This window comes from Sinohyriopsis cumingii, chromosome 16 (assembly GCF_028554795.1).
Source record: "Sinohyriopsis cumingii isolate HCF-2022 chromosome 16, ASM2855479v2, whole genome shotgun sequence".
NCBI classification, from domain to species: Eukaryota; Metazoa; Mollusca; class Bivalvia; order Unionida; family Unionidae; genus Sinohyriopsis; species Sinohyriopsis cumingii.
Window position 1 is genome coordinate 97599892 of NC_142976.1, and position 26720 is coordinate 97626611.

The 26720-nt window shown below is 36.4% G+C and overlaps 1 protein-coding gene across 2 annotated transcripts in view; it reads right to left on the reverse strand.

The window, feature by feature from the left end:
• The window catches only part of LOC149781031 (uncharacterized), a 146496-nt gene that overhangs the window by 74459 nt on the left and 45317 nt on the right, over positions 1-26720 (reverse strand). For both annotated transcript variants that reach the window (XM_089938166.1, XM_089938165.1), the window contains exons 6-14: positions 25914-26117; positions 22056-22142; positions 17757-17835; positions 13697-13811; positions 12060-12212; positions 9023-9091; positions 5112-5258; positions 3234-3345; positions 1910-1975 (exon numbers count right to left, since the gene is read on the reverse strand). In XM_089938166.1, the coding sequence (XP_089794292.1) occupies positions 1910-1975; positions 3234-3345; positions 5112-5258; positions 9023-9091; positions 12060-12212; positions 13697-13811; positions 17757-17835; positions 22056-22142; positions 25914-26117 (1032 nt within the window). The remainder of the gene's footprint in view (positions 1-1909; positions 1976-3233; positions 3346-5111; positions 5259-9022; positions 9092-12059; positions 12213-13696; positions 13812-17756; positions 17836-22055; positions 22143-25913; positions 26118-26720) is intronic.

Consider the following 26720-nt stretch of genomic DNA (forward strand, 5'->3'; position numbering starts at 1 on the left):
AATCAGATGAGATTTGTCACTCACAGAAGAATCAGATGAGATTTGTCACTCACAGACTGAGGGACCAGATGATATTTGTCACTCATAGATTGAAGGATCAGATAAGATTTGTCACTCACAGATAGAAGAATTAGATGAGATTTGTCACTCCCAGATAGAAGGATCAGCAGTAAATCATACCAATCATCAGTTACTACTAAAGTAGATGTACATGCTCTTCCATGGATGTAACTATTAACAAAGGCTTAACAGGGAGGGCCTGCATTATGATCAGATAAAAAAATATTTTACTCCAAAACTTGGTTTCTTCAGATACATTATCCATCCATAATTTATCAGATCAGACAAGTGGTGGAGGCAGTTATATACCCCAAATCTGTCCTGGCTCCAGTTTCCTAATGAACACAAAACACTTCTGAACCTCGTATGATAGATGTATGCTTGGGCTTTCATATGGTCAATGCACGGACATGATTTTGAATATTAATTTTTAACTTTTACAAATCCAGCAGAAGCTGAGAAACTTGCATTATTAAACTGCTGAATGAAATGGAGGATGCCACTTGCACTTCTGAGCTAAAGAAAGTTGTCCCTAACCATTCCAGAGTTTAATTATTGTCAATCCAGGAACAGTTGTACTTGTATGCTATCCTAGCGGTGACAGACCTAACCTTGTGAGTCTATTTCTGGTGAGAACCATGTGTTGGCAGGGCAGGGTCTCTCCCATTCCAAGAAGGTTTAACCCCACAGGAATAAAGGATAACATGGGCATGGCATTATTTTATGCAGGAAAGCTGCTGTAGAGAGAAGCTAGATTCAAACTAGCCCTTATCCCCCATGTCTTGTGGTCACTTTCTGGGATTTTCAGGAAGGTTTTCTGGCATGGAGTGTCTCTGAGTGGTCCATGTCAATGATCTAGTCCATCTTAGGCTGGACTGCTCTGATGGTTTAGTGGTTAGAGCATCTGCCTTGGATATGGGAGGTTGTGGGTTCAAACTGCGGACAAGTCATACCAAAGACTTACAAAAATGGTAGTAGCAGCAGCTTCACTAGGCATCCAGCATGAAGAGGTTAGTGTTAGGACTGGTAGGCCTGGTGTCAGGATAATGTGACTGGGTGGGACATCATGCTACATGTCTGCAGCATGATCCCCGGTCATCTGACTTCTGCCTTAACAAGCACTTGAGCTTTCAGCATGTTTTGCTGCTAAAACCAGTCAAATAACATGATTGGTGGGGTTTTTACGCTTGAGATGGCTAGATATGTATGGTAGTGGACGTTCTCCTAAGGTGTTCTCTGGTAATGAATTCAAAAAAGAAACATAGAAACGAACCTAAATATAGAAATACCTGTTTGAATAACATATGTAAGGGTAGATACATTTCAAAAATAGGAAATGAAAGTAGTTCCAAAAGTGATATCACCACAGTGGCAATATAACGGGTATCACCACTGAGAAAATATTTTTCTCCCACTGATGCATTTCAATATCTCATCATGTAATAATAATGTCCCACTGATGCATTTCAATATCTCATCATGTAATAATAATGTCCCACTGATGCATTTCAATATCTCATCATGTAATAATAATGTCCCACTGATGCATTTCAATATCTCATTATGTAATAATAATGTCCCACTGATGCATTTCAATATCTCATCATGTAATAATAATGTCCCACTGATGCATTTCAATATCTCATCATGTAATAATAATGTCCCACTGATGCATTTCAATATCTCATCATGTAATAATAATGTACATCTTGCAAGTCAATTAAGACTCAACAGATGACAGGTGGATAGAGAGAGGGAAAGAACAAGGACTGGACACTTTGTTTAAAGATAACAAAATAGAGAATTATTGAATAGTATGCGTCCATGTGATTTGTGAGTTGTTACTTACTGCTAAATGAGCTGGAGTATGCGGAGCACTGCCTTTCACCAGGTTTGTCCCAGACACATCAAGAAGCTGAAAAAGCACAATTTTGTTTACGTAAATACATTTTCAAGTGATTTGAACAGATTAATACAACTGTACAGTTGAACCCCGCATTTCACTGAAATCCATGCAATGATGTATTCCCCATCTTACTGGTAAACACTTTAACATAAGAATTTCGCACAGAATTCAGCACTGATGATGGAATTGCCACCCAAAAGGTGATACCAATGTTTCACCATGCTTATGGAAGTCAGTCAATAAAGGCAGTAAATTCTATCCAAATCAATTTGAGAAAATACAAACAGTGGAAGAAAAGTCATTCTTTTAATGCAAGAAAGTGAAAATTCTGGAAAACTGAAATCCATGTATCCTAGCAACTATGTAAACAAGGCTGAAACTGATTGTTAACTTCTAAAGTATCAGGATTTTCTTTAATGTTAAAATGAAATATTTTTAAAAACATACAAATCTATAAGGACTTGTGTGTTTTGCCAGTTCTCCAGCCTGATAAAGATCCTTCAATTTTATAGTGACCTTGACCTTGATTGAGTTTTGATAGAGGGTAAAGGTAAATGAGTATGAAAGGATATTGCTTACTGCTGCCTAAGTTTAATTATGATAGTTATTGATCCTGGGATTTAGAACTTACAATAACAAAAACTTTGCCAAACTTCTTAAATGAACTAGAACTTTCATGGGCATCAATGGGAGGGTTAGGGTACCTGAATATGAAATTGCAGACCTCTGCATTCTGGACACAAGTATCATATCTATCAGCCACCATTGTTTGGGATTTGTGACGATATAGAATAACTTTTACTGAAAGCTTAACTGAAATGTATGAATGACTATGACTTTGCCAGAAGATTTACTGAGAGGTTAGAGAGGCATGGATATGAAAGGACAGAAATGCCTCATTCTACAATCCACGTATGATAGGTTTCCGATCTGGAACTCGTGACCATACACAAGAACTGAAATCAACCATTTAAACAATATTCGTGATGAAAGTGCTTGCCTTAACCGGCAAATCCAAAATCAAACGTTATCATTATGCTATTTTCTCCAGGAATTATACTTCATTAATACTAAATTTTAATGCGGAGGATTACAATGGGCATAGTACTATATGGCAACCTATTTTTAGATCTCACACACTTTTGTCTCCTCAATTTTAAAAAACAGGTTTGTTTTCACAAGTAATCGAATTGGATTTTAAAAAAATGAATGTAAAAGATGAACTTGATTCATTAAATATTATTTATTATTTATTAAATATCATTACCATCTCTAAAGCTAACCGATGTCCTTTCAGTGCTGCGTAGTGTATGGCAGTATATCCTTGGCTATCAGTTATACCCGTTCTAGCATCATGTTTCAATAGTGTCTCTAAAACTCTGAAAAAGAAAATTTTATAATGCACTATATTTGTCCAAAATACGTACCCAATCACATTAATGTTAGGAATTACTTTCACTACCTACAAAATCCAGTCCTAACATAGCCTTGAAAAATTCACCCAGTCAATACTTTGTGTAGACAAAGGACATCATTATTGATCACCTTCCCTCACTCTGTAGCATCCAACCTCTACCTAAAAGCACCCTGTAGGGTCAAAAGCACTCTCTACTTTCAAGGGTGAAACTCTACTAAGGATGGCTGACACAAATGAATATAAATACACATACATGTGTGAAGAAATACCTTGTGGGTTCTACCACTTTACAAAACTTATTAAATGAATACAAGCATAAGTTTTCTCGGGTGAATCCAGCGAAAGTCAACTGGTCATACCCATGAATATGGTTGGCCTGGTGACCAAAGGACTAATGTGTCAGGACCCGGTCATCCTCACTCATTTCCGGCAGATTCAGAGAGCACATCCCAGGTCTTGTAACTTTGCCTCTCTCAAAGGATCGTTCAGACAGGGGCTGTAAGGATCGTTCAGACAGGGGGCTGTAAGGATTGCTCAGACAGGGGGCTGTAAGGATCGTTCAGATGGGGGCTGTAAGGATCGTTCAGACAGGGGGCTGTAAGGATCGTTCAGACAGGGGGCTGTAAGATTATTTTCTGGTCTGGTAAACTTCTTATTGAGACCTGACCACATCATTAAAAAGACTAGCAGGGTAAAAGGAGGTGATCTGTAAGAGTTGCTTCCCTTTGTACACAGTACAGACAGGATGACTTTATCAAGTCTTAGGGAAGGCAGGATTCCAAAGGTAGAAGAATAACTCCAAGCATTAATATGATTGGGTAATGTGATAGAAAAAAACTGGATATTTTGCACTGATTGACATAGCTACATGTCTCCAGTCCTGTTTAAAGTAGAAAAAGCCATCGTGGTAACTGTAATGTTCTCATTATTATTTATGAAAGGAAAATCAATTCTAAAACAAAGTTTATTCTAGGATTAATATTTCTAAAAAGAAAATTCATTCTAGGTCAAAGTTTAGTCAAGTATTATTATTTGTTAGTCTTGTTTTATTATACAAGTGGACTATTTTCACCTATTCACAATGCATAAGCTTTTCTACATTACACAATTCGAACACTGTGTATTGCAGTTACTTTAGCAGTCTCAATTAGTATTCTTGTGAACACTAATAAGTGTTTAAAAATTTAATGCTGACACCTAATTTTGGAGGAAAACCCACTCTCTATCTTAAGAAGAAGAAATTTTAATGAGTTTTTGTATCTGAAAGTTACATGTGAAAAAAATAATCCTTCATCATGCATTGGTGTTGGATAAGGATTTGTTGTTGTTACAGATTTTAATGCCATTTTTCAGCACAAGATATACATGGTGGCCAGTAAAAATGGTGAAGGAAGAACCCAGGAAAACCCAGGAAAGAACCACCAACCCAGTTACAGCACCTTACAGAAGTCTACAGCTAGGTGACGTTACAGTGTGGCATAAGATATACATGGTGTCATGTTATCTCACAAGTTCCAATAGTACCATATATACTCACCTATAAGCCGCATCTCACTGCAAACAACATCAATCCTGATATGTCATAACATAATGCACTTGATTACTCCTTACAAACTGCACAGACCCAGATCTGCTGGTACATTATACAAAGAAAGATCTGGTTCGGAGTATACAGTATACAAAAAACTGCATATGCACATTAATATATTTTTGCATCCTACGACTCACTTGGCATCGTCATTGATGGATGACCCAGCTGCATAATGAAGCGGCGTACATCTGTTACTGTCCTGATCATCCACAGTGCTGCCTGCATTCAACAGTGTCACCACGCATGCATGATGGACATTTACTGAAGCGTAATGGATAGGTAACCTGCAAGTAAAGGCAAGACAACTGCACATCTGTAATGCCATCATTTATCAATTTTTTCAGACATTAAAAACAGTTACTTTTCCTCTGTGCGGATAATTTGTGCTAAGAAAACTATCATTTTCCAAAACATCTTGACATAAAATCTGTATGTGTACTAAAGTACCCTGCAAGTTCAATGCCAATGTAAACTAGGTCGCATTAATTACAAACTAAAGAGCACTTGCATGATATTCTCTTGGAGTATATGCACAACCTTCCCTTTTGCGGGCCATTTTCAACAATTTATACACTTTCCCACTGGCTCATTCACAGATTTATTCAAATTTTCTCCGTAATTTTTTCATGGAGTGTTGCATATATGTAGTAAAGGTGGCAACTCAATTGCTTCTATATAGCAGCGGGGGTGGTCCTCTTGAAGTAACAGATTCAAATTAAATACAAACCATCATCCCAGGATTAACAGGTCATCCTAGATCAAAGATTTGCTTGGTTTGGTTGGCTTGGTACTTTACAGAAGAGCCATGGTAAATGGAGTATAGTTCCTTACTTAACAACACACCACAGTAGCCATCTTAGACTGATCGAATGGTAAGATTAAACCACAACCCTCCCCGCTGTGAGTCCAGCAAACAAAATGCTAAGCCAACAGAGCTTCTTTGTGATGCCTTTCAAGTTGTGGATACTGTAAACACTGTTCCACTGCTATCACATGTGTGTAAGTTTATGTCCGCAATTTTGTATTCTACCCAGCCCAGAATATGACAGAGCATTACTTGGCAAGTTTGAACCACATCTAAAATGGAATGAGTTTCAGTTGTGTTGGTCCATCAAATCTTGGAATAAAATTTCTATCTTAAGTTACTGTTATAAACATATGTAAATGTTTTAATTATCTGCCCAACTGGAAGATTCAAGATTCATGGCTGACCAGTGTTTCTTTTTAATTAAAAGGACGTTCAGCCAAGAATATTGCAACTGTTCAATTGAAAGTGCATGTTTTCTATCTGTTTATCATGGAATTGTATAAATCCTTTTATTTATTGTACTCGGGTTTCATTTTTTGTGTACAATGATACCCAAGGGTGATTTATGTATATTGTACAATATTTTGAAATAGTGAGTTCAGTTCATCCTATGCCATATGTGTGAAGTGCTTTCAGTGGGAAAAAACGATTACTTCCAGTGCACAGATAATACATGAAAACTTCGTCTGTGTATAAATGCCTCACCTTAAGATTAAATCTACACAATATGGAATGTCTTGTCAGTGAGGGGTCTACTTTAAGGACCTGCACATCTTCAGCTGTACAGGTATGTGAATTATTAATTTCTTGTGTACAAGTTATAACAATTGTACTACCACGTTTATTTTTGAATGTTTGCTATGTAGCTTCGGGTTACGTAGTATAATGAAAATATTTTTTATTCATGTTTGTGACTTAGCAAAGGATTTATAATAGTCTGACCCCAGTTTTGACAAAAAGGAGATTTTTGACTCTCAGTCTTGCACCCCTGGGGGATACACTGTGTAAGTAATGACTTTAAAGACTGATATGTGACAATCTGATGTAAGTAATGACTATAAAGACTGATATGTGACGATCTGATGTAAGTAATGATTATAAAGACTGACATGTGACAATCTGATGTAAGCAATAACTTTATGTGACAATCTGATGTAAGCAATAACTTTATGTGACAATCTGATGTAAGCAATAACTTTATGTGACAATCTGATGTAAGCAATAACTTTGTGACAATCTGATGTAAGCAATAACTTTATGTGACAACCTGATGTAAGTAATGACTTTAAAGACTGACATATGACAATCTGATGTAAGCAATAACTTTATGTGACAATCTGATATAAGTAATGACTATAAAGACTGACATGTGACAATCTGATGTAAGTAATATCTTTAAAGACTGATATGTGACAGTCTGATGTAAGTAATGACTTTAAAGACTGATATGTGACAGTCTGATGTAAGTAATGACTTTAAAGACTGATATGTGACAGTCTGATGTAAGTAATGAATTTAAAGACCGATATGTGAGTCTGATGTAAGTAATGACTTTAAAGACTGATATGTGACAATCTGATGTAAGTAATGACTATAAAGACTGATATGTGACGATCTGATGTAAGTAATGATTATAAAGACTGACATGTGACAATCTGATGTAAGCAATAACTTTATGTGACAATCTGATGTAAGCAATAACTTTATGTGACAATCTGATGTAAGCAATAACTTTATGTGACAATCTGATGTAAGCAATAACTTTGTGACAATCTGATGTAAGCAATAACTTTATGTGACAACCTGATGTAAGTAATGACTTTAAAGACTGACATATGACAATCTGATGTAAGTAATGACTTTAAAGACTGACATATGACAATCTGATGTAAGCAATAACTTTATGTGACAATCTGATATAAGTAATGACTATAAAGACTGACATGTGACAATCTGATGTAAGTAATATCTTTAAAGACTGATATGTGACAGTCTGATGTAAGTAATGACTTTAAAGACTGATATGTGACAGTCTGATGTAAGTAATGACTTTAAAGACTGATATGTGACAGTCTGATGTAAGTAATGAATTTAAAGACTGATATGTGAGTCTGATGTAAGTAATGACTTTAAAGACTGATATGTGACAATCTGATGTAAGTAATGACTATAAAGACTGATATGTGACGATCTGATGTAAGTAATGATTATAAAGACTGATATGTGACAATCTGATGTAAGCAATAACTTTATGTGACAATCTGATGTAAGCAATAACTTTATGTGACAATCTGATGTAAGCAATAACTTTATGTGACAATCTGATGTAAGTAATGACTATAAAGACTGACATGTGACAATCTGATGTAAGCAATAACTTTATGTGACAATCTGATGTAAGTAATGACTTTAAAGACTGACATGTGACAATCTGATGTAAGCAATAACTTTATGTGACAATCTGATATAAGTAATGACTATAAAGACTGACATGTGACAATCTGATGTAAGTAATGAATTTAAAGACTGATATGTGACAGTCTGATGTAAGTAATGACTTTAAAGACTGATATGTGACAGTCTGATGTAAAGTAATGACTCTAAAGACTGATAAGTTGTGACAATCTGATGTAAGTAATGATTTTATGTGACAATCTGATGTAACAGTGTTTCCCTTTACCCTCATTTGCACTTCAGAGACCCCGAAGTTTTAATTTGACCCCCAGTTTTGATACCAAAGTTTTTTTACTCAGTCTGACCCCAGTTTTGACACCAAGAAGATTTTTGACTCTCAGTCTTGCACCCCTGGGGGATACACTGTGTAAGTAATTACTTTGAAGACAGATACGTGACAATCTGATGTAAATAATGACTTTAAAGACTTACATATGACAATCTAATGAAAGTAATGACTACAAAGACTGATATGTGAAGCCTTTGCTTTAAATATGTAGGTTCTAGAATTTAAGGGAGAAGACCAAGCATACCGTTGCTGTTGATAATAATAATAATAATAATAATAATAATAGTAATAATAATAATAATAAATCCTTGATATAAAGAACCTTAAGAGAGCAAACACCCAAATTAGACTAGTGTGCACTTGTACATAAAAAATAACAAACAATTCATATGGATTCCAAATCATTTGTTATACTAATGGTCTAAAATAATAATAATAATAATAATAATAATAATAAAATAATAATAATAATAATATTAATGTTAATAAAACATTACCTCCCAGCATTGTCAGGCCAATTAACATTTCCTCCACTTTTTATAAGAAATTCAACACAATCCACTTTCCTGTAACGGAAAAGATAGTAACAGTTAGAAAGCTGATGTTTCTTGTTGAGTATGGTTCATGCGTGTTGACTTTAGAGGATTTTTCAAAGTGTTTTCAAGGACTTTTCAAAGTGTTTTCAAGGACTTTTCAAAGTGTTTTCAAGAATCTCCCAAAATTTTCAAGGGATATATTTTCTTAAGGAATTTGAACCTTCGGCATATGTTACACTCCATAAATAGAACCATCAATACATAACTGATTATAATTTCTCCATCCACAATTGTCATGTTTACCCCGACCCAGAGTAGCCCAGTTTGAAACATGTATAATCAAGGTAATTCTGACGGGTCATTGTTTGATGTCGAACACTGCCGAAGGTTATCACTAATCCGTTACGTAAGACTGTTGTGGCTAGAATCGAAGGACCGCACATCGGAGTTGCGAAGTCACAGACAGCCAATTATCACCTAGGTGTCGAAATGTTTCCAAGATCAAAAGAAATTGCCTGAAGAAGTGGGAGTGTCTTAACTTCTTTCCCCTGCAAACAGACAGACAGGTTGAACTGGCCGCTAAGACGATTGGACAGGGGCACAGCACCACCCAATCAGAATCAAGATGGGGGGAGACCTTGATTTGGGTAGAATGATATCCCTGCGTTTTCCGGCAAAAGTTAGTTCGCTGAGAGAAATTACCCAGAGAAAAGGTTAGCGTAACTCCGAATAGCCATTCGTTATTGGCGGGAAAATCTTAGAGCGGGAAGGTCTAAGTACAGAAAGCTTCAAACGGAAGCTTTGAGGGACAGACCAGTTAAAGTTTGGTCCCGTAGTCTCGGATAGAGAGACGGAGGAAAGGAGGGAAGGAGAAGAAGGTGGAGTTGAAGTCTGGGAGCGGAATTGGAGGAGGAGATAATAGAGAGGGAAAGGAGAGGAAAGGAGAAGTTGAAGTCTGGAGCAAAGCTGGAGGAGATAGTAGAGAGGAAACAGAGACAAAGAAGGAGTTAGAGGAACGGAAAGAAGGAAGAATCAGCGGGAAGAAATAGATGAGTAGATGCAAGGACAGGGGGAAAATCGAACTCACACTGTAAAGCACAGGATGAATTAGGCTGTCACTTGGTCGAGGGAAAGACGAGTGATTGGAATTTATCGTTTTTAAATTATCACATTTATTAAATTGTTATTGATTGAATTTCATCTTCGTGTTCTCTATAATTTAACCATCGGCATTGCTGACTGGGGGCTCAGAGCTGTAAATCTACATCATCACTAATTTAACTTTCTAACCTAACGAGCCAGGGTGGAACTTTCAATCTAATTTAATTAAATTATATTGGGAGAACCCCACCCCAATACGACAGAACGTCACAACAATCCATCACAGACATCTGATTCACCCAATCCTATCCCATTGTTTGCATTTGTGTATTCAATTCCAAATTTAAAAAGATGTATATTTTATTCAATTGTAATATTTTGTATTCTATGAGATAAATTCAATAAATTCAAGAAAAAGAAATTCAAGGATTTTTCATTGATAAAAAACCTTTTTCTATAATTCAAAAAGTTTTAAGGAAACCCCCCAAATTTAAGGATCTTTCAAGGTTGTATCAACCATAATATAATGTGATGTGTGTGATTTTGATTTTTAATGTAGCTTTAACAATTTTTCAGTCATATCGCTACGATGTCTGCAATGTGGCAGTTTATAGTGATGTCTAGCACTGGGGCATCATGCCACAGACATGTAGCATGATGTCCCACCCAGTCACATTATCCTGACACCAGGCCGACCAGTCCTAACACTAACCTCTTAATGCTGAACGCCAAGTGAGGCAGCTGTTAGTACCATTTTTTAAGTCTCTGGTATGACTCGGCCGGGGATTGAACCCACGACCTCCCGCATCCGAGGCAGACGCTCTAACCACTATGCCACCGGAGCGGTCCCATAATATAATGCCTAACACAAAAGCAGGGAGAGATCAATTCACAAAAGAAAGGATGTCTATGTGAATATGATATGAAATATTAAATGAGTTCATGCATTTCTAAAAGGGGCCCCGAGTGGCCGAGTGGTCTAAAGCGCTCTTCGTTACGGATCACTGCCATCTCACCTCTGTCTGCGGCGGTTCGAGTCTAAGATTCAGCCAATGTGGGCATGTGAGAAAGCCTGCCAGTAGCTTCTCGTGGGTCGGTGGTTCTTTCCGGGGTTTTCCGGGTTCTTCCTCCACCATTAATACTGGCCGCCATGTATAGCCTATCGTGCTGAAAAATGGCGTTAAACCCCACAACAACAACAACAGCATTTCTAAAAACTTGCTTTTCAGTAAAACAGACATGATAAAAATGTAAAATTCCTCAGTTACAAGTGGCATGATAACTCTGTAGGAGTTGTTTCCCCATACCAGATATTCTGAAGTAAAAGTATCAAACGACTTTCGAGTAAATGTCATTTCATGACTGTTTAATGATTTGTCTAAAACATTCAAATTGAGATTCATAAACAACTAAAATGAATGGCATTAAAGTTAATTGAATTATGTATTTTTCAATGAAAATTAAATGCAGTGAAACCAAAAACTTTTGAGTTGTGATACCACTCTCCTGGGAACACAACTATTATGCAAACCAGGGATCAGCTGTGTACTTATCCATAAAAATGTAAATAACAACAAGCTGATAACAGAAGTTTTCTCATAATAAATTACCGAACCTTCAAATGATTACTTATATGCGATTTTAAAAAATTGCTTCATCTGTCATTCCATATAGAAAACTTAAACAGTATTAGAAGTCTCAGCTGCCCACCAGATGACTGACACTGAAGTTCCAAATTCATTTTATTAAAAGATTCATTTTCAAAGTAATGTCCTCCTTGACTGTTTGAAACAAAATATAAATTTAACTCCGGCTCAAAAGTTTTTTGATCTCTATATTTGTCTGTAATTTTATCTTACAGGTTACTCATATAAAAAGCCTGCCATTAAACACTCACCCGCTACAGGATGCGCCATGTAAACAGGTCCTTCCACAGTCATCTGTGACATTGATATCCACATTGGGCATAGAAGACAGCAACTTCTTTACACAGTCTATATAACCATTCAGAGCTGCCACATGGACTGGTAGCATACCATTGGTCCCTCGCCTAAAGTATACAGTACAAAACACTTTGGACCAGTCGACATTACATTGTAAGCATCTGGCAAGATTTAGGGTATCCTAGAAGTCAACTTGTGCTATAGGTAAACTGTGCAAATTTTCCCCCTCACTACAAATAATATACCATGGCCTTAATGAGAGGAAATGGTGTGAAACTGGGGTTAGGAGAATAGGTAATCAGGGGACATAACTCCTCTAAATGAGGATATCTAATGTTGGCAATCCATGCATGCATGAAAATTATGGCAAAACAACAATATTCATTACTAAAGTTATAGTGTAGAAAACAAATAAGGACCATCAAGGGCTGTGACTCCTGTACATTATGTGGAGAACTAGAAATTCTATTTATTCAAGGTATCTGATTTACATACACTTGTTTAAGTTGTACTGGGAAACCAAACAGAATGAAAGGCAACCAGGGGGCATAACTCTGCAAACGATGTTGTGAAACACAGGACATAAAACTAATTTCAAGGTCTTGCCAATATAAATCTACATTAAGAAATTTAGATGCAATCCAATACCCTCAAAAATAAATTTGTGGAAATGAAAGATGGGGTGGGTGGGGAGCACAAACAGCAATCATGGGCAATAACTCCTCTCCATGATGACAGAGACATTTGGAAATTTAACTTGTTTGAGTTCTTGATAAAAAAACAAGCTGAATATCAAATTCAGTTCAAATTATTCTAAGTAAACTTGTCTTGCAGAAACAATACTGTTGATGAACAAATGCATGGACAGATGGATAGAGTGAAGGACGGAGAGATTGATGGACATACAAATATACAAATACACAGATGTCACAAACACACACATTACCCTGCTTGCGAAAAAACTCCTGCAGCTTCCACAACTCATAGATATCTCCTTGCAGTACAAACACACTTTACTGTTACTTCATGCAACTATTTTTTCCACTGTCCAAAATTAAATATGAATTCCTTTATAATCCCACATCATGTTGTCACTCTGTCCCATAATGATGATTAACAAGAGACCCATGAAGGGACTAACACTACTGAAAAGAATTTGCTGGAATTCAAGGTCAGACCAACAAGAAGAATTTTTCAAATTCAAACAACTTGTTGATATAACCATCCATTCAGGAGGAGTAGAGATAACAAGAATTTCAAGATGGTTTCCTTAGTGGCCACATGGGATCTCTGAGCTACACCATTTACATTAGACCATGGGATTGATGTGTGTGTACAATTTCATGGCAATCCTCCAATTAGTTTAGATAAATAGCTATAACAAACTTTGATAATATTTGGACAGATGATGAACATATGAAACAACGTCTACTACCAGTAAAGCTTAAATTCCATCTGAGGCAGCTTTCCCCACTGCATTCTAGTTTTCTATATTTGCATATGCATGTAAAATGTAGGATAAATAGTCAAGGAAGGAATTTTATTTAATCACCTTAAACTTGTTCAAAGAACAAAATACTGCTTAACAAACCTCATAGGGTCTGCCCCGTTTTCCAATAACGTGTTGATTAGAAGCTCATGGCCATAACGGGAAGCTATGTGTAGTGGTGTGTTACCAACTTTATCACAGGCATCTATCTCAGCCCCTGTCAAGTAAAACTTTCATTAGTAACCTTGCATAAAATACTTGCTGACATGTCATCACTGATTACTGGTATGTAACACATCATCTAATCATTCTATACAGTGACGCAATAATTCATTACAATATTTTTAGTTGTTAAAAGCTTATGTAAACAAGTCAAAGGATTACGTTTTATCATGACCATTTCAAGATAGTGGCCAAACTGGATTTCAGATCAGCTACATTTTCATTTGTACCAATCAGACATCATAGGAAGTCAATACCATGGTGGCAATATTAGATGTAAGATTGGCACCATTTTCATTTAGGACTAAATCATCATAAGAAGAATTTTACAGAATAAACCATCTATTTAGGAGGAATAGTAATAATGACATTCTGAAGTCAATCAATGTGGCAGCGATACTGGATGTCCATGCAAACATTTCATTATGGACTGGCTCGACAGAAAATCAATTGGTAAGTCGAAATAATGAGTAATAATAACAAACCTGTGTAATGGATGGACAGATGATAGACAACAGGTCTATATTATAGTCTATGACCAAAAGAGATGACCAACAGTACAACTGTTAAACAAGTGTCAAAAAGGGTCAGACACGTGATATTAAATACATGAAGTACAATCAAATACATATTTCTTTGCTAAGTACTAAGACAATTCTTAAACACAAACTTCAACCTGCAAACTATAAACCTTAAAAACAACCTAGTGTCTTGGTCTTTTCCTCATAAAATAAATAAGAATAGGCATTGTCTAATCAACACAGATCAGTGAAATTTAAACAAAGTTCATTACGTATGAACCAAAATGAAAACCTTAAACACAAATTTTAGTCTACATCCACTGATGGAGACCTATATGACAAGCACTACTAGGCTGGTCGATGACCTATAAATAGAAGAAAAAAACCCTACATTTTTCAACTTTTTCAAAATTATGTACAAGAATAAATTTATAACTTATGAAAAGCTTTTGTAAAATGCTCCAAATGTCTTCACCAATTTATCACAAACTGTATGTAAGGACATACTTGGAACTAAAGAAAACATTCAGAGCACAGCATCACACAATGGCATCAGCTATGATGAGCACTGAGTAGTCCTATTGTAACTTTTATCCCAGATGTTTTATTATAGAATTCATTTCTCTTTGGAAACTTGTTTAATAATAATAATAATAATAATAATAATAATAATCATCATCAACATCAAAAAAGTCCCTCAAAGAAACTGATGTTCTACTGTCTAAAGAGAATTTCAAGAAAGTCAAGATAAGAATGTTTCTTCTTTATAACTGGGGAGTGTTGAAACCATCCCTGATGGATTAGCTACTGTGGCAGCCATATTGGATTTTACATTAACACCATTTAGGACAAACCTGACATAGTAAGAAGACTACTGGTGAAAACCCTACAATGTCAGGATGCTGGATGTGGCCAGATATCAGCAGCATTTTCCTTTAACACCAGCTAGGTATCATAATTAGTGTTCTGACGAAAACCCCATGTTGATAAGTAACAATAAAAAGATTTACAAGATTGCTGCTGTGGTGGTCACACGGCAACATCTTCAATTACTACCAGCCAAAGTTCCTAAAAAGTCTTCTGATGTGACTTTTATCTAACACTATTAACTGGCATTACTGACACTATGATATTCAAAATGGCACAATATTCATTCAAGATGAACCAGAAGCCAAAAGTAGTCTTCCAGTTTTAAAAAAAAACATGCTGAAATTACTTTCCATTCAGGAGGAGCAGATTTTCAAGATGACTGCTGTGTTTGCCATACTGGATGTCATATAAGCGCCATTTTCATTAAGGACCAATCAGACATCATAACAAGTCTTCGGGTGAAAACCCTATGTTTATATCACCATCCATTCAGGTGGAGTTGTGATAAGATTTTAAAGATCGTAGCCATATTGGATGTCAGATCAACACCACTTTCATTTAGGTCCAACTTGTACTTCATCAAGAATAGTGATAACAAGACTTTCAAGACGGAAACTATGGCAGCCATATTGGACATCTGATTGGTACCACTTTCATTTAGACATAATTACAATTCTAGTGCAAAACCCCATTTCAATTTGACTCTTTTCAAGACATGATAGAAAGTCTTTTAGTGAATTCCCCACACTGATATGACCATCCATTCAGGAGGAGTAGCAATAATATTTTCAAGATGGCTGTCATGACATCCATATTGGATGTTCAAGCGTCACCCTTTTTGTTTAGGACCAACTAGAACATGAGATGAATAGGTGTTTCAAGTTTTGAGGAGAATTAGCATTAGCAAAGTTGTGCTAAGTAGACAGAGGGATGTCGGACAAGACAATCCCATAAGTTCTTCTGGTCTATGAACAGCAAAGTTAAAGATTATAAAGACTTCGGCCACATACAAGATTTCTACTTGATTCAATCTTTTGTTAGTACATTTTAGCATGCAAATGTCCAGAAAGCTAATAACTAGTAACTAACGATAGCATCTGCAAAACCATGACTGCCTATTTCAGGATGCTAATGGACAACAATTATATAATCATTCTTTGCAAAGAAAACATGCTTTTTATTGGTTTTAATGTCACTTCTAACATTACATCATGCCCCAAAAAATGGGAGCTCAGTGCCTTTCCCAGAGACACATCTAAGATGGCCTAGGTGAACCCAGGACGCTAGGATTGTAAGATACGTGCTCTACTGAGCTACTGCAAATTCCCTCAAACAAGTTCCACAGAAATCACAATCTGAACTGCAATCGCCAATTTTAACAAGAATTCACTTATGTATCCAAACAGTTTTCTGTGCAGGTTACATATGATACCAAGAGTGTGTAGTGGAAAAGTAGTAAACAAGAATGACATGGATCTATGCCAAAATTCACCAATAGTGAGAGAGGGGGATTGATTATCAAACCAGAAAATTTACATAGATGTCTACATAAAGACACAGAAACATGGGGAGGATGATTAGTTAGTAAACAAAACTTGGACCTCAACTTAAAGACACAAGGAGGGGGAACTGATGATTAATTAGCATATAAGACAATTAACATGGACCTCCACTTAAAGACATCAGGAAAGAAAGAAGATGATTAATTAGCAAACCAGACAATTTACATGGACTTTATCATAAAGACACCAAGACATGTGGAGGATAATTAGTTAGTAAACAAGACAAATTGAACCTCAACTTAAAACCACCAGGAGAGGGTGAGGATGATTAATTAAAAAATCAGACAAATTTACACAGACTTCAAGAGTGAGGGGAAGATAATTAGTTAATAAACCAGACCAATTAAGTGGACCTGAAGCAAACAACACCAGGATGGAGAAGGATAATTAATTAGCAAACCAGAACATTTATGTAAATCTCAACCCCAAAACACCATAACAGGGAGTGGATAATCAATTAGTAAACCAAACAATTACATAGATCACAGTTTAAAGACACCAGGTCAAGAAGAGGATTATTTATTAATAATTAATTAGGCCTGGTATCTGGACCATCTGCTAAATAAGGCCTAGTCCACTCAAACAAAGGTTGTATTAAGCATGCAACTGGTGTACTACATTCTTAATATTGTCACACTGCTACATGTGTGGACTAGCCTGTGAAATGTTCTGTCATACAATTAAAAACAGATCAAACCACTAGGTGTAGATTTCAGCAACAGAGACTAAATTTAAATCTTGAATTTAACAATTTGACTAAAAGAAATTTATGTGTAATTTAAATTCCAACAAGTGAAAGTCTAACGGTTGTATACTGAAACTAATATATATGTTAGGGAATTATATTGCCAAATCACTTTAGTTAAGCTATAAAATGATAAATTGTTCATGCATGCTATTACTATTAAAAGATATACAGGTTCAAGCATGAACAGTATAATGGTATGTGTAGGCAACATGTTACAGTCTGAAATGAGCTATGCTCACCATGCTCTATTAGTGTCTGTGCACGAGTAAACCGACCATGCAATGCGGTCATATGCAGGGGGGTTCGACCATCATCGCACTGGAAAAAGAGAAAGAAATAAATATAGAATGTAACTGATGAATAAAAGTCATACAATAGAAATAAATATGACTTTAAATAATATCAGGACATATTCCACACTCTGGCTGGATGTCAGATGCAGGGGAGATCACTCTACCCACATCCCTCATGCAACAACACTCCTGATATTGAAGAATAAAAGTGAACTTGAGGTAACTATGCTGCCATGCGAGGTTGTACAAATTTTTCTGAGGTGATGAAGATGATTATATACAAATCGGAAGAATGATATGTCTCGCCTGCTTCACCATCCTAAAAAATATGCATATCCAATAGATCATAAAAAGCAGGTCAATGCAATCTTCACAGAAAGGTGATTCATACTCCTAATACATGACTGCATATCCAAGTCTAAATGCAACAAATTTAAAAATAATCATGGGTGCATCAAACATAGGTCACTGTGACCTATATTTCCCATGGTGAGCACTACCCTCCAAGTTTTATGATTATACATGCAACAGTGTCAGAGAACTGAGCTAATGCCAAAATATAATGTAATCAATGGAGCATGAAAAGTAGGTTACTCACTTGATCTAATGGTACAGGAAAAATGTCAATGACCTACTTTTTGTTCATGGGGAGTAAAACACTCAAAGTATATACAACAGTGTTGGCAATGCAGAACTAGAAACAATGATGTAATGCAATCACTAGAGTATTTAAAGTAGGTCATTGAGACTTTTACTTCTTATAAGCAGTATCCTCCAAGATAAATACTTGTCAAGTTTTTTGACTGCATGCAACATTATATGAGAAACTGCGCTTAATGCAAAACCATAATTGTGGGAGCACAAAAGTGGATCACTATGACCTACTTTTGTCCATGGTGAGAAGTAAATCCTCATGATTGAACATACAAAAGTGACCTAAAAACTGAGCTAAGAACAAAAACATAACACTGATACCAACATCGATGATGCAATTAGAAAAGTAATTCCTATATCCTGCCTATGCTTCACTGGTAAGAGAAATTAAATTAGGTCAGTTAGAAATACAAATTTTTCTAAATCTGGGAAATTTGCAAGATTTATATACATTTTCATCATGAGAAGATCTCACATTTTATCTGCCTGAGGACCCTTAACAAATTTCCATGTTTATTTCCAGAGATCAAATTCCTTGTTACTTGTCTATGAATACTGTAGCAAAACTTGTACCACTGATTTGATAAAGACTCCTTGTGTCCAGGTAGATCAGTTATTTAACTTGATCCTGCAGTGGCTGAATAAATGTATTTCAGGTAGTCAACTAAATAGCTCCACAGCAGACCTGCCAACCCTAACAAAACCTTCTCGTTCTGGTGGTTGATTTTGTTCAGTTAGGACCAGTTTTCAGCAAGGTATAACAAAATATCATGTTCTGCTACTGTCATGTTGGAAAACATGCATTTAGAAAGTTCAAAAGTGGATTCAAGATGGATGCAACAACAGTAAACATTATTCTCAACTAAAAAGACCATAATTATCTCCAATAAAGTTTCAAAAACTGCAGTTCCAAATCCAATGCAGCTCAATGGCTTCTTGCTCTCTCTCTCAGTCTGACATATTTTATTTTTTCTCCCTTCAATTTCACATGGTAATGGCAATCATCTTTCCCGCCATGCTTTTTTCTCCTTTTTCATTCTTCTGTTCTGATAAATGAAATGTTTTTATTGCTCCTTTTGTCTTGAATATCACTGCCATGTAACAGCTTAATCAAGCAGACTTTTTTCATGAAAATATATATGCAGTTTAAAGCATTTGCAGTACTCCTATAAAATTTGTCCGGTTTTCTGACCAACTCCACTGATATGGAACCTGCACCAGCATAAAAGACAGATAAGCCAGTATCCAGATTTTACTGCAACAATCACAATTCCTTAAAGTTTGCTTTTAGTCCATTATTTAAGGGTAATTTATGTAAGACCTATGTCAAATTTTAATTATGGCAGGTCTACTATAGTCAGTATGTGTGTGCATGATTTGGATTTTTAACATAGCTTTACCAATTTTTCAGTCATATCGTTATGTCTACAATGGCAGTTTATAGTGACGTTTAGCACTGGGGCATCATGCCACAGACATGTAGCATGATTTCCCACCCAATCACATTATCATGACATCAAACCAACCATTCCTAACACTAACCTCTTAATGCTGAGTGCCTAATGAGGCAACTAGCTGTCAGTAACATTTTTCTATAGTCAGTGTAAGGCAGGTAATTTGGACCATGGGAAATATACACATATAATCTGGATTGTTTGAAATTCATTTTTGAAAGATCCTTGTTTTCAAAGACAGTTGTTGCTGTTGTTGTTTTAGGGTTTAATGCCATTTTTCAGCACAAGATAGGCTATACATGGCGGTCAGTATTAATGGTGGAGGAAGAACCCTGGAAAACCCAGGGAAGAACCACTGACCCATGAGAAACTACTGGCAGGCTTTCCCATGTACCCATGCTAGCCCAGCCTTGGACTTGAACCCATACAGACAGAGGTGAGATGGCAGTGATCCGTAACGGTGAGCACTTTAGACTACTTGGGGCCCCCTTCAAAGACAGTAAAGCATGTTTTGTTCTTTGATAGGGAAGAAGAAGGTGCTACATTGACAATAATAAAACTGACCAAATGTTGGCAGATTTGAGTTCTCATTTAAAATAGAGAATAATGAAATATTACAGAAACTAAAATCATGATCATATGATCTTTGGATCTATAGTACAAACTGATCTTGCTCATAATTGAGATAATCTGAGATCGTAATAATATTTACCTATTTCATCAAACTCCTATAAAAAATATAGTCATGATAGTGGAAATTAGAATCATGATCGCCTTTTCAAAATGCATGGAATTTTAAAATAATAGAATTCATTGAATATCTTGCTGATATAAGTCTATTTACCAAGTTTGATGATGTCAGAATCGTGAGGAATAACAAGATCGGCCAATAATGTGCATGTCCACCTTGCTAATATGCATGGATTTCAATCATTATGGAACTTGTATAAAATGTGGATGACACAGGGTTATATTTCAAGCTTGATTAAATCAGATCCGAAATACGGCCTCCTGAGTCATAACAAGCACACTCACACTGTGCCAATATCACCTCATTAATATGCATACAGCTTGTGCATCAATAAATGTTATTGTTGTAGTAGGGGGTTAACGCCATTTTTCAGCACACGATAGGCTATACATGGCGGCCAGTATTAATGGTGAGGAAGAACCTGCAATAACCCTGGAAAGAACAACTGACCCTTGAAATAAAAAAACGTGTCTGAGATCTTCCAAGCTTAATCAAAATTTGGATCAGAAATATGGCCACAAGAGTTGTAATGGCTCAAGCAATCAGTTGCAAGATCACCTGATTAATATACATGAATCTCACTCTCTAGGACCCTGAGGATATAAAGCCATATTCCAACTGTAATCACTGTACTCAAAAGTGGATCAGAAATTATTTTCCAATTAGTAACAAGCAACTGTTGATGGACTAACAACACACTATGCACAACGGATCCAAGTCTGTACCATAAGCTCACTTGGCCTTACAGCCAGGTAAGCTAAAAAGAATCACCATGGCTAATTTGTTAAACATTCATTCCATGCAGTTTTGCAAGCAGATATTTTGATATCACACAAGCTTCTAAGGTAACAAGATTTCATTTTCTTCATGCAATCTGGGTAAAAGTCACTGGATAATATCCATGCATTTCACCAAACTTCACCTACACTGCAAGTTCTTTCTCCTGATCCTGGAGGAAACTGGATTACCAGAGTTCTCTCCCTTGTCACTCTCCTGCATCGTGGAGGTAAATTATAGCATACAAGCAAAATAATTATATTTTCGTAAAAATACATGCTGTCAATACATGTGTAATTTATCATTATATAGAAAAGTATAAATGTCACAGAAATATTTAAAAATAATAATAATGAAAGAGTTAAAACATGGTCCACTGTTGTTGAACTACAATTTATTGTTTCCAAAGAAAATCACCCAGTATCAAATGAGTAAATCTAATACAAATTTGTCTCAATCGGACTTAATTCATTCCTTGCAGAGGAACTAGATTGAAGTGTTCCCAACAGAAACCTTATAAACACACAAAAAAATTTTATAAATGCTGACTGCATATATTATTTATAATTATTTTAGTACAGGCACATTGTAAACCATATTAAAACAGACCTGTATTTTTGTGGAAGCCCCTTCTGTGACCAGAATTTCCAAACAGATTCCACCATGTGTTGAGGCTGCAGCATAATGGAGAGGAGTCTGAAATTTAAAAAAAAGAACTAGAATTCTGCTTTGTAATATATATAACCATACTTTCCTCAAAGTTAGAATTTTTTTGTTTTGGTGCACAAGGTTAAAGGTTGTCATGGGGCACTTATCACTTAATGCCCAGCAAGTTCCCTGGAGGATGGACACTATGGTCAATCTTTGGTGGACATTTAAATCTGTCTTTTAATAGTAATTATATAGTTTTTAGTTTTAGTTTTATAGTACAAAGTTCCTGGGGGTAGGGAAAGCACATTTGGAAAAACACAAAACCCCAAAATCTTACATGCATTGACACTTGGGTAAATGATCACACATTTAAGTTCTTGGATATGTGAAGCCTGCCAAACTGATATATACTCTATTTTATGTTCATCAACCAATCCTGGCCTGCCAAACTGATATATACTCTATTTTATGTTCATCCATTTCCAGACTGGTTCCCATTTTTCCATACAGTTAGTACTGTGTGTCCAACATAGATCCTGAATTTCTCGAATAAAGGATCTAATTTTCTATAAAACAAATTCAATTTGAGGATTATATTTTCAAATCTTAAGAATTTCTCAACCTTTTAAAAAAATAATGTGCCTCTTTTGGATATTATTCTACAATTTAAAAATGTGTTGCTTTTGACAACTTTGATATAAAATGAACACTCTCTCCCATATCCCCTTCTTTTCCCATCCCTTTCTTCACCGTTAGTGGCATGGTCAAAGTTTCAAAGTGTTGGCACAATCTACATTCATAGGGTTATTACTGACCCAAATTTTATCTTTATCTTTAAAATCGTAGAAGGAGTTAAAGGTCATTATACATGTACATATGAATGTACATACATACCTACAAGCTGGATGGTATTACATTATCTGTGAGCTACTTTAAAAATGTGAGTATGACAAGTCATATTAAGCCAAAGAGTTGACATGAATTGTGGTTACTGGATACACCTTTGTTACTTACTCAATATTACTGATACATCCATTTATTTCTATTGGTGTGGGGTGTAGGCAGGGGTTGGGCAATGCTGTTTTCTTTGGAAGGGTTACTAAACTATAACATTTCTAAGCCTCTGACTGCATGGGTTCAAGTCTCAGGCTCTGCCAATGTGAGTACATGAGAAAGCTTGTCCGTAGCTTCTCATGGGTCGGTAGTTCTTTCCAGGGTTTTCACTGGTTCTTCCTTTACCATTAATACTGGCTGCCACGCATAGCCTATCATGTGCTGAAAAATGGCATTAAACCCCACAACAACAAACAACAATTTTGTACCCAAGCTGTGAAAAGGTAATGGTTTTATAAACATCCATTCCATGAACAGCAGAGGTAAGTTTACACCCCCCAGAGTCAGTAATAAATGTTCATGAAAACTTTGCACTTCATATTATTTATTCTAGTATATTTGTGTTATCTCATGTCAACTTGTGACTTTACATAGTCATAGGAATTACTGTAACTCATTGAAACTAATCTCCACTTTGCTTGTAAATTACATGTGTGTGGTATGACCTGAAACAATTGGATACATGAAGTGCCACTTGGCATGTCTCACATCTGAAGTATGCTAGCTTTCTAATATCTCCACTTTTGTTGTAAATTACATGTGTGTGGAATAACCTGAAACTATTGGATACACGACGAGCCACTTGGTATGTCTCATATATGAAGGATGTTTGCTTTCTTCGGAATCCCTCCCCGTCTTTCCTTCTTTATTACACATAATACAATCATGTGCTCATTTTAAATTCAGGTTAACATCTCCCAATGAGGTGTTCAGGTAGATCACCAGCAAATTTTTTCTTCTCCAAGTGAGTTCAAACATCTCCAGCTTCCTGAACCAATGCCGTCACTATTGAAATAGAAATCATGGCGACTTAGGCTTTTCTGCACAGGTGAGAATTTCGGGTACAACTGATATGCATTTGCAATGCACACATTCAGAAGATGAAAAAAAGTTTTCTCAACCATTTCCTGGCTTTACTTAAGACACGATTGTAAATTGGTCACCTAAATCTACTCCATCGATGTTTTGCCCATAATCCACAATATTGGTGGATTTCATTACAGGTGCATTTGTTGTAAAATTGGTCTTAATGAAGTTTGCAACCTTTGCTTCATAAAAACTGGAGATCATATTTACGTCTTATTTCAGGTAAATTTACCAGAAGTAAACTGTCCTTTCTGCACACAATTTTTGTTGTTGTTGCCCTGGTCTAGATGTTTCTTAACCCTCACTGCCCTTTTCCAAAGGCATGTATCATCATCAAAACTGAGGTCCATATTTGGTCTAAAAACCTCGCCAAATGCTTCTGTTTTAGTAATCATTGAAGGGAACTTGATTGTTCTCATTGACTGCCACATGTAATTGCTTAAAATTGCACAAAATGTATCCCTACTCATTTTATTTTGTTAGGTATGGGGTTCATATCACATCATCAGTAGCAACAGATTTTCATCTGGTCAGTTGTGACAAGCTGCCATTTTCCCATGTGACCGTTCTCCTTCAAGTCTGCCCCATTTACTCTCCGACCTGCGTATTTGTTTCACTTAATATCAAATGCATTAACTCATCAAAACAAAGCCATAAAAATAGTCTATCAGTTCAGTATTCGCCATCTCTACATTTAATCTGGAAATACCACTGACAATCAAGCCATCCTTTTTCATCCAACCTGTATGTACTTCAAACTTCTGGGTGACATCAATTTCAGACTCAAAATCATGGGTACTTCCAACAACACTTCCCCAGCTCCAATAATCTCATCTTCCTTTCAAAATCATTGTCATCATCACTATCTGCAGCCAGTATTTATTGAAAGAAATCACCAGTGAATTGTGTGCCAAGCATTTTAATTTTTTCCAGTCAGCATATGATTTAAGTGAGTATTTGCAAAACTTCTTTCCTAAATGTATAGTAAAGTACAACAGAATGCTTGTTCTGGGCCCCAATGCACCAATTAATTAAGTTTTACAAGCAGTCATGGCAAACTGAATGAAGTAACAGAATGTGTATATTGTTGCATACTAAAACAAATGACTCAGCTCAAGACAAGCACTATGAGGCCCCTATGGGCAGTGCATCAGATGCCATGACAAGCACTACGAGGCCTTTATGTGCAGTGTGACAGATGCCATGACAAGCACTATGAGGCCTCTATGGGCAGTGTGACAGATGCCATGACAAGCACTATAAGGCCTTTACAGGCAGTGTGACAGATGCCATGACAAGCACTATGAGGCCTCTACAGGCAGTGTGACAGATGCCGTGACAAGCATCATGAAGCCTCTACTGGCAGCAAGACCGATGTCACGACAAGCACTACGAGGCCTCTACCCGCAGTAAGACTGACAAGACTGACATCATGACCTGCATTATAAGGCCTCTACTGGCAGTGCAACTGATGTCATGACTAGCGCTTTAAGGATTAACATGATCTAATTTCTAGAGTATGGCGGGAGTAGGCAATGAGAGAGGGAGAGACATAATTAATTTAATGATGTGAATCGGGATAAGATGTAATCCACTGTCCACCTGTCAACAGTTTCTGCAAAAGGAATCTGTGTGTTTACAAAGTACCTATCACACTAACTGGACCAGGAGATGAGTGTGTTTCACAACTTTTGGAACAACACAATCATTCTGAATCAGTGTACAGCATTTTGATGTCAAGATTTAGTACCACGCGACATTATAGTCTGGACAGTTCCATAGGAATAAACAAAGTATTATGACAAGCTTAAACTAATGGTGTGATTTTACTCTTACCAGACCTCGGTGATTAACAGCATTTATAGAAGCCCCATAACTAAGAAGCTCAGTGACAACAACATCCTGTCCATTGAGGCACGCCACATGCAGAGCTGTATTTCCGTAGACATTTACAGCATCCACTTCAACTGATAACTCCAGGAGTAGCTTGACCACAGTGACCTGTCCACTGGCTGCTGCAGCATGAAGTGGAGTGTACATCTGTACAAAAAAGAAAAGTCAGGTTGAATTAAAGCATACATTTTAGGTATCGGATTGGCTCCAAAAAAAAAGTTTTGGAATATGTTATTTTAACTGCTTAACAGATTTGGAATACATCAGAATTCAAGTCTACTTAAGGAAAGATGATTCACTATGTGCGTGGTTGTTGTGCTCGGATATAATTATCGAATGCACCCGTTGAGTTAGCGAACGAAATGTTTGGAAATTCCCTTTTCCCAGCATTGTTGACCAATCACAGTGCGCAAGACGCCATGATGTCATCTGTTACAACTGTTTAGTAGTCTGCAGTTTGGTGTTGAAATTAGATTTTTCAAATAAAAATTTACCGTAAAAGCTGATAAGCATGAACGTGGCTAACAATGCTAATAAGCGAAAATGTGAGGACATTGCTTGTCGTGAATTCAACGCAGATTGGACAGAGAAATTCATGTTTGTGCCTAGACGTAGTGGTAAACTGGTTTGCTTAATCTGCGGATTTTGTGTTTCTGTTATGAAAAAATACAATCTGGAATGACACTACACGACCACACATTCAGACATAAATGCTTAACATCCGGTCGGTTCGGAGTTAAGAAAAGATTT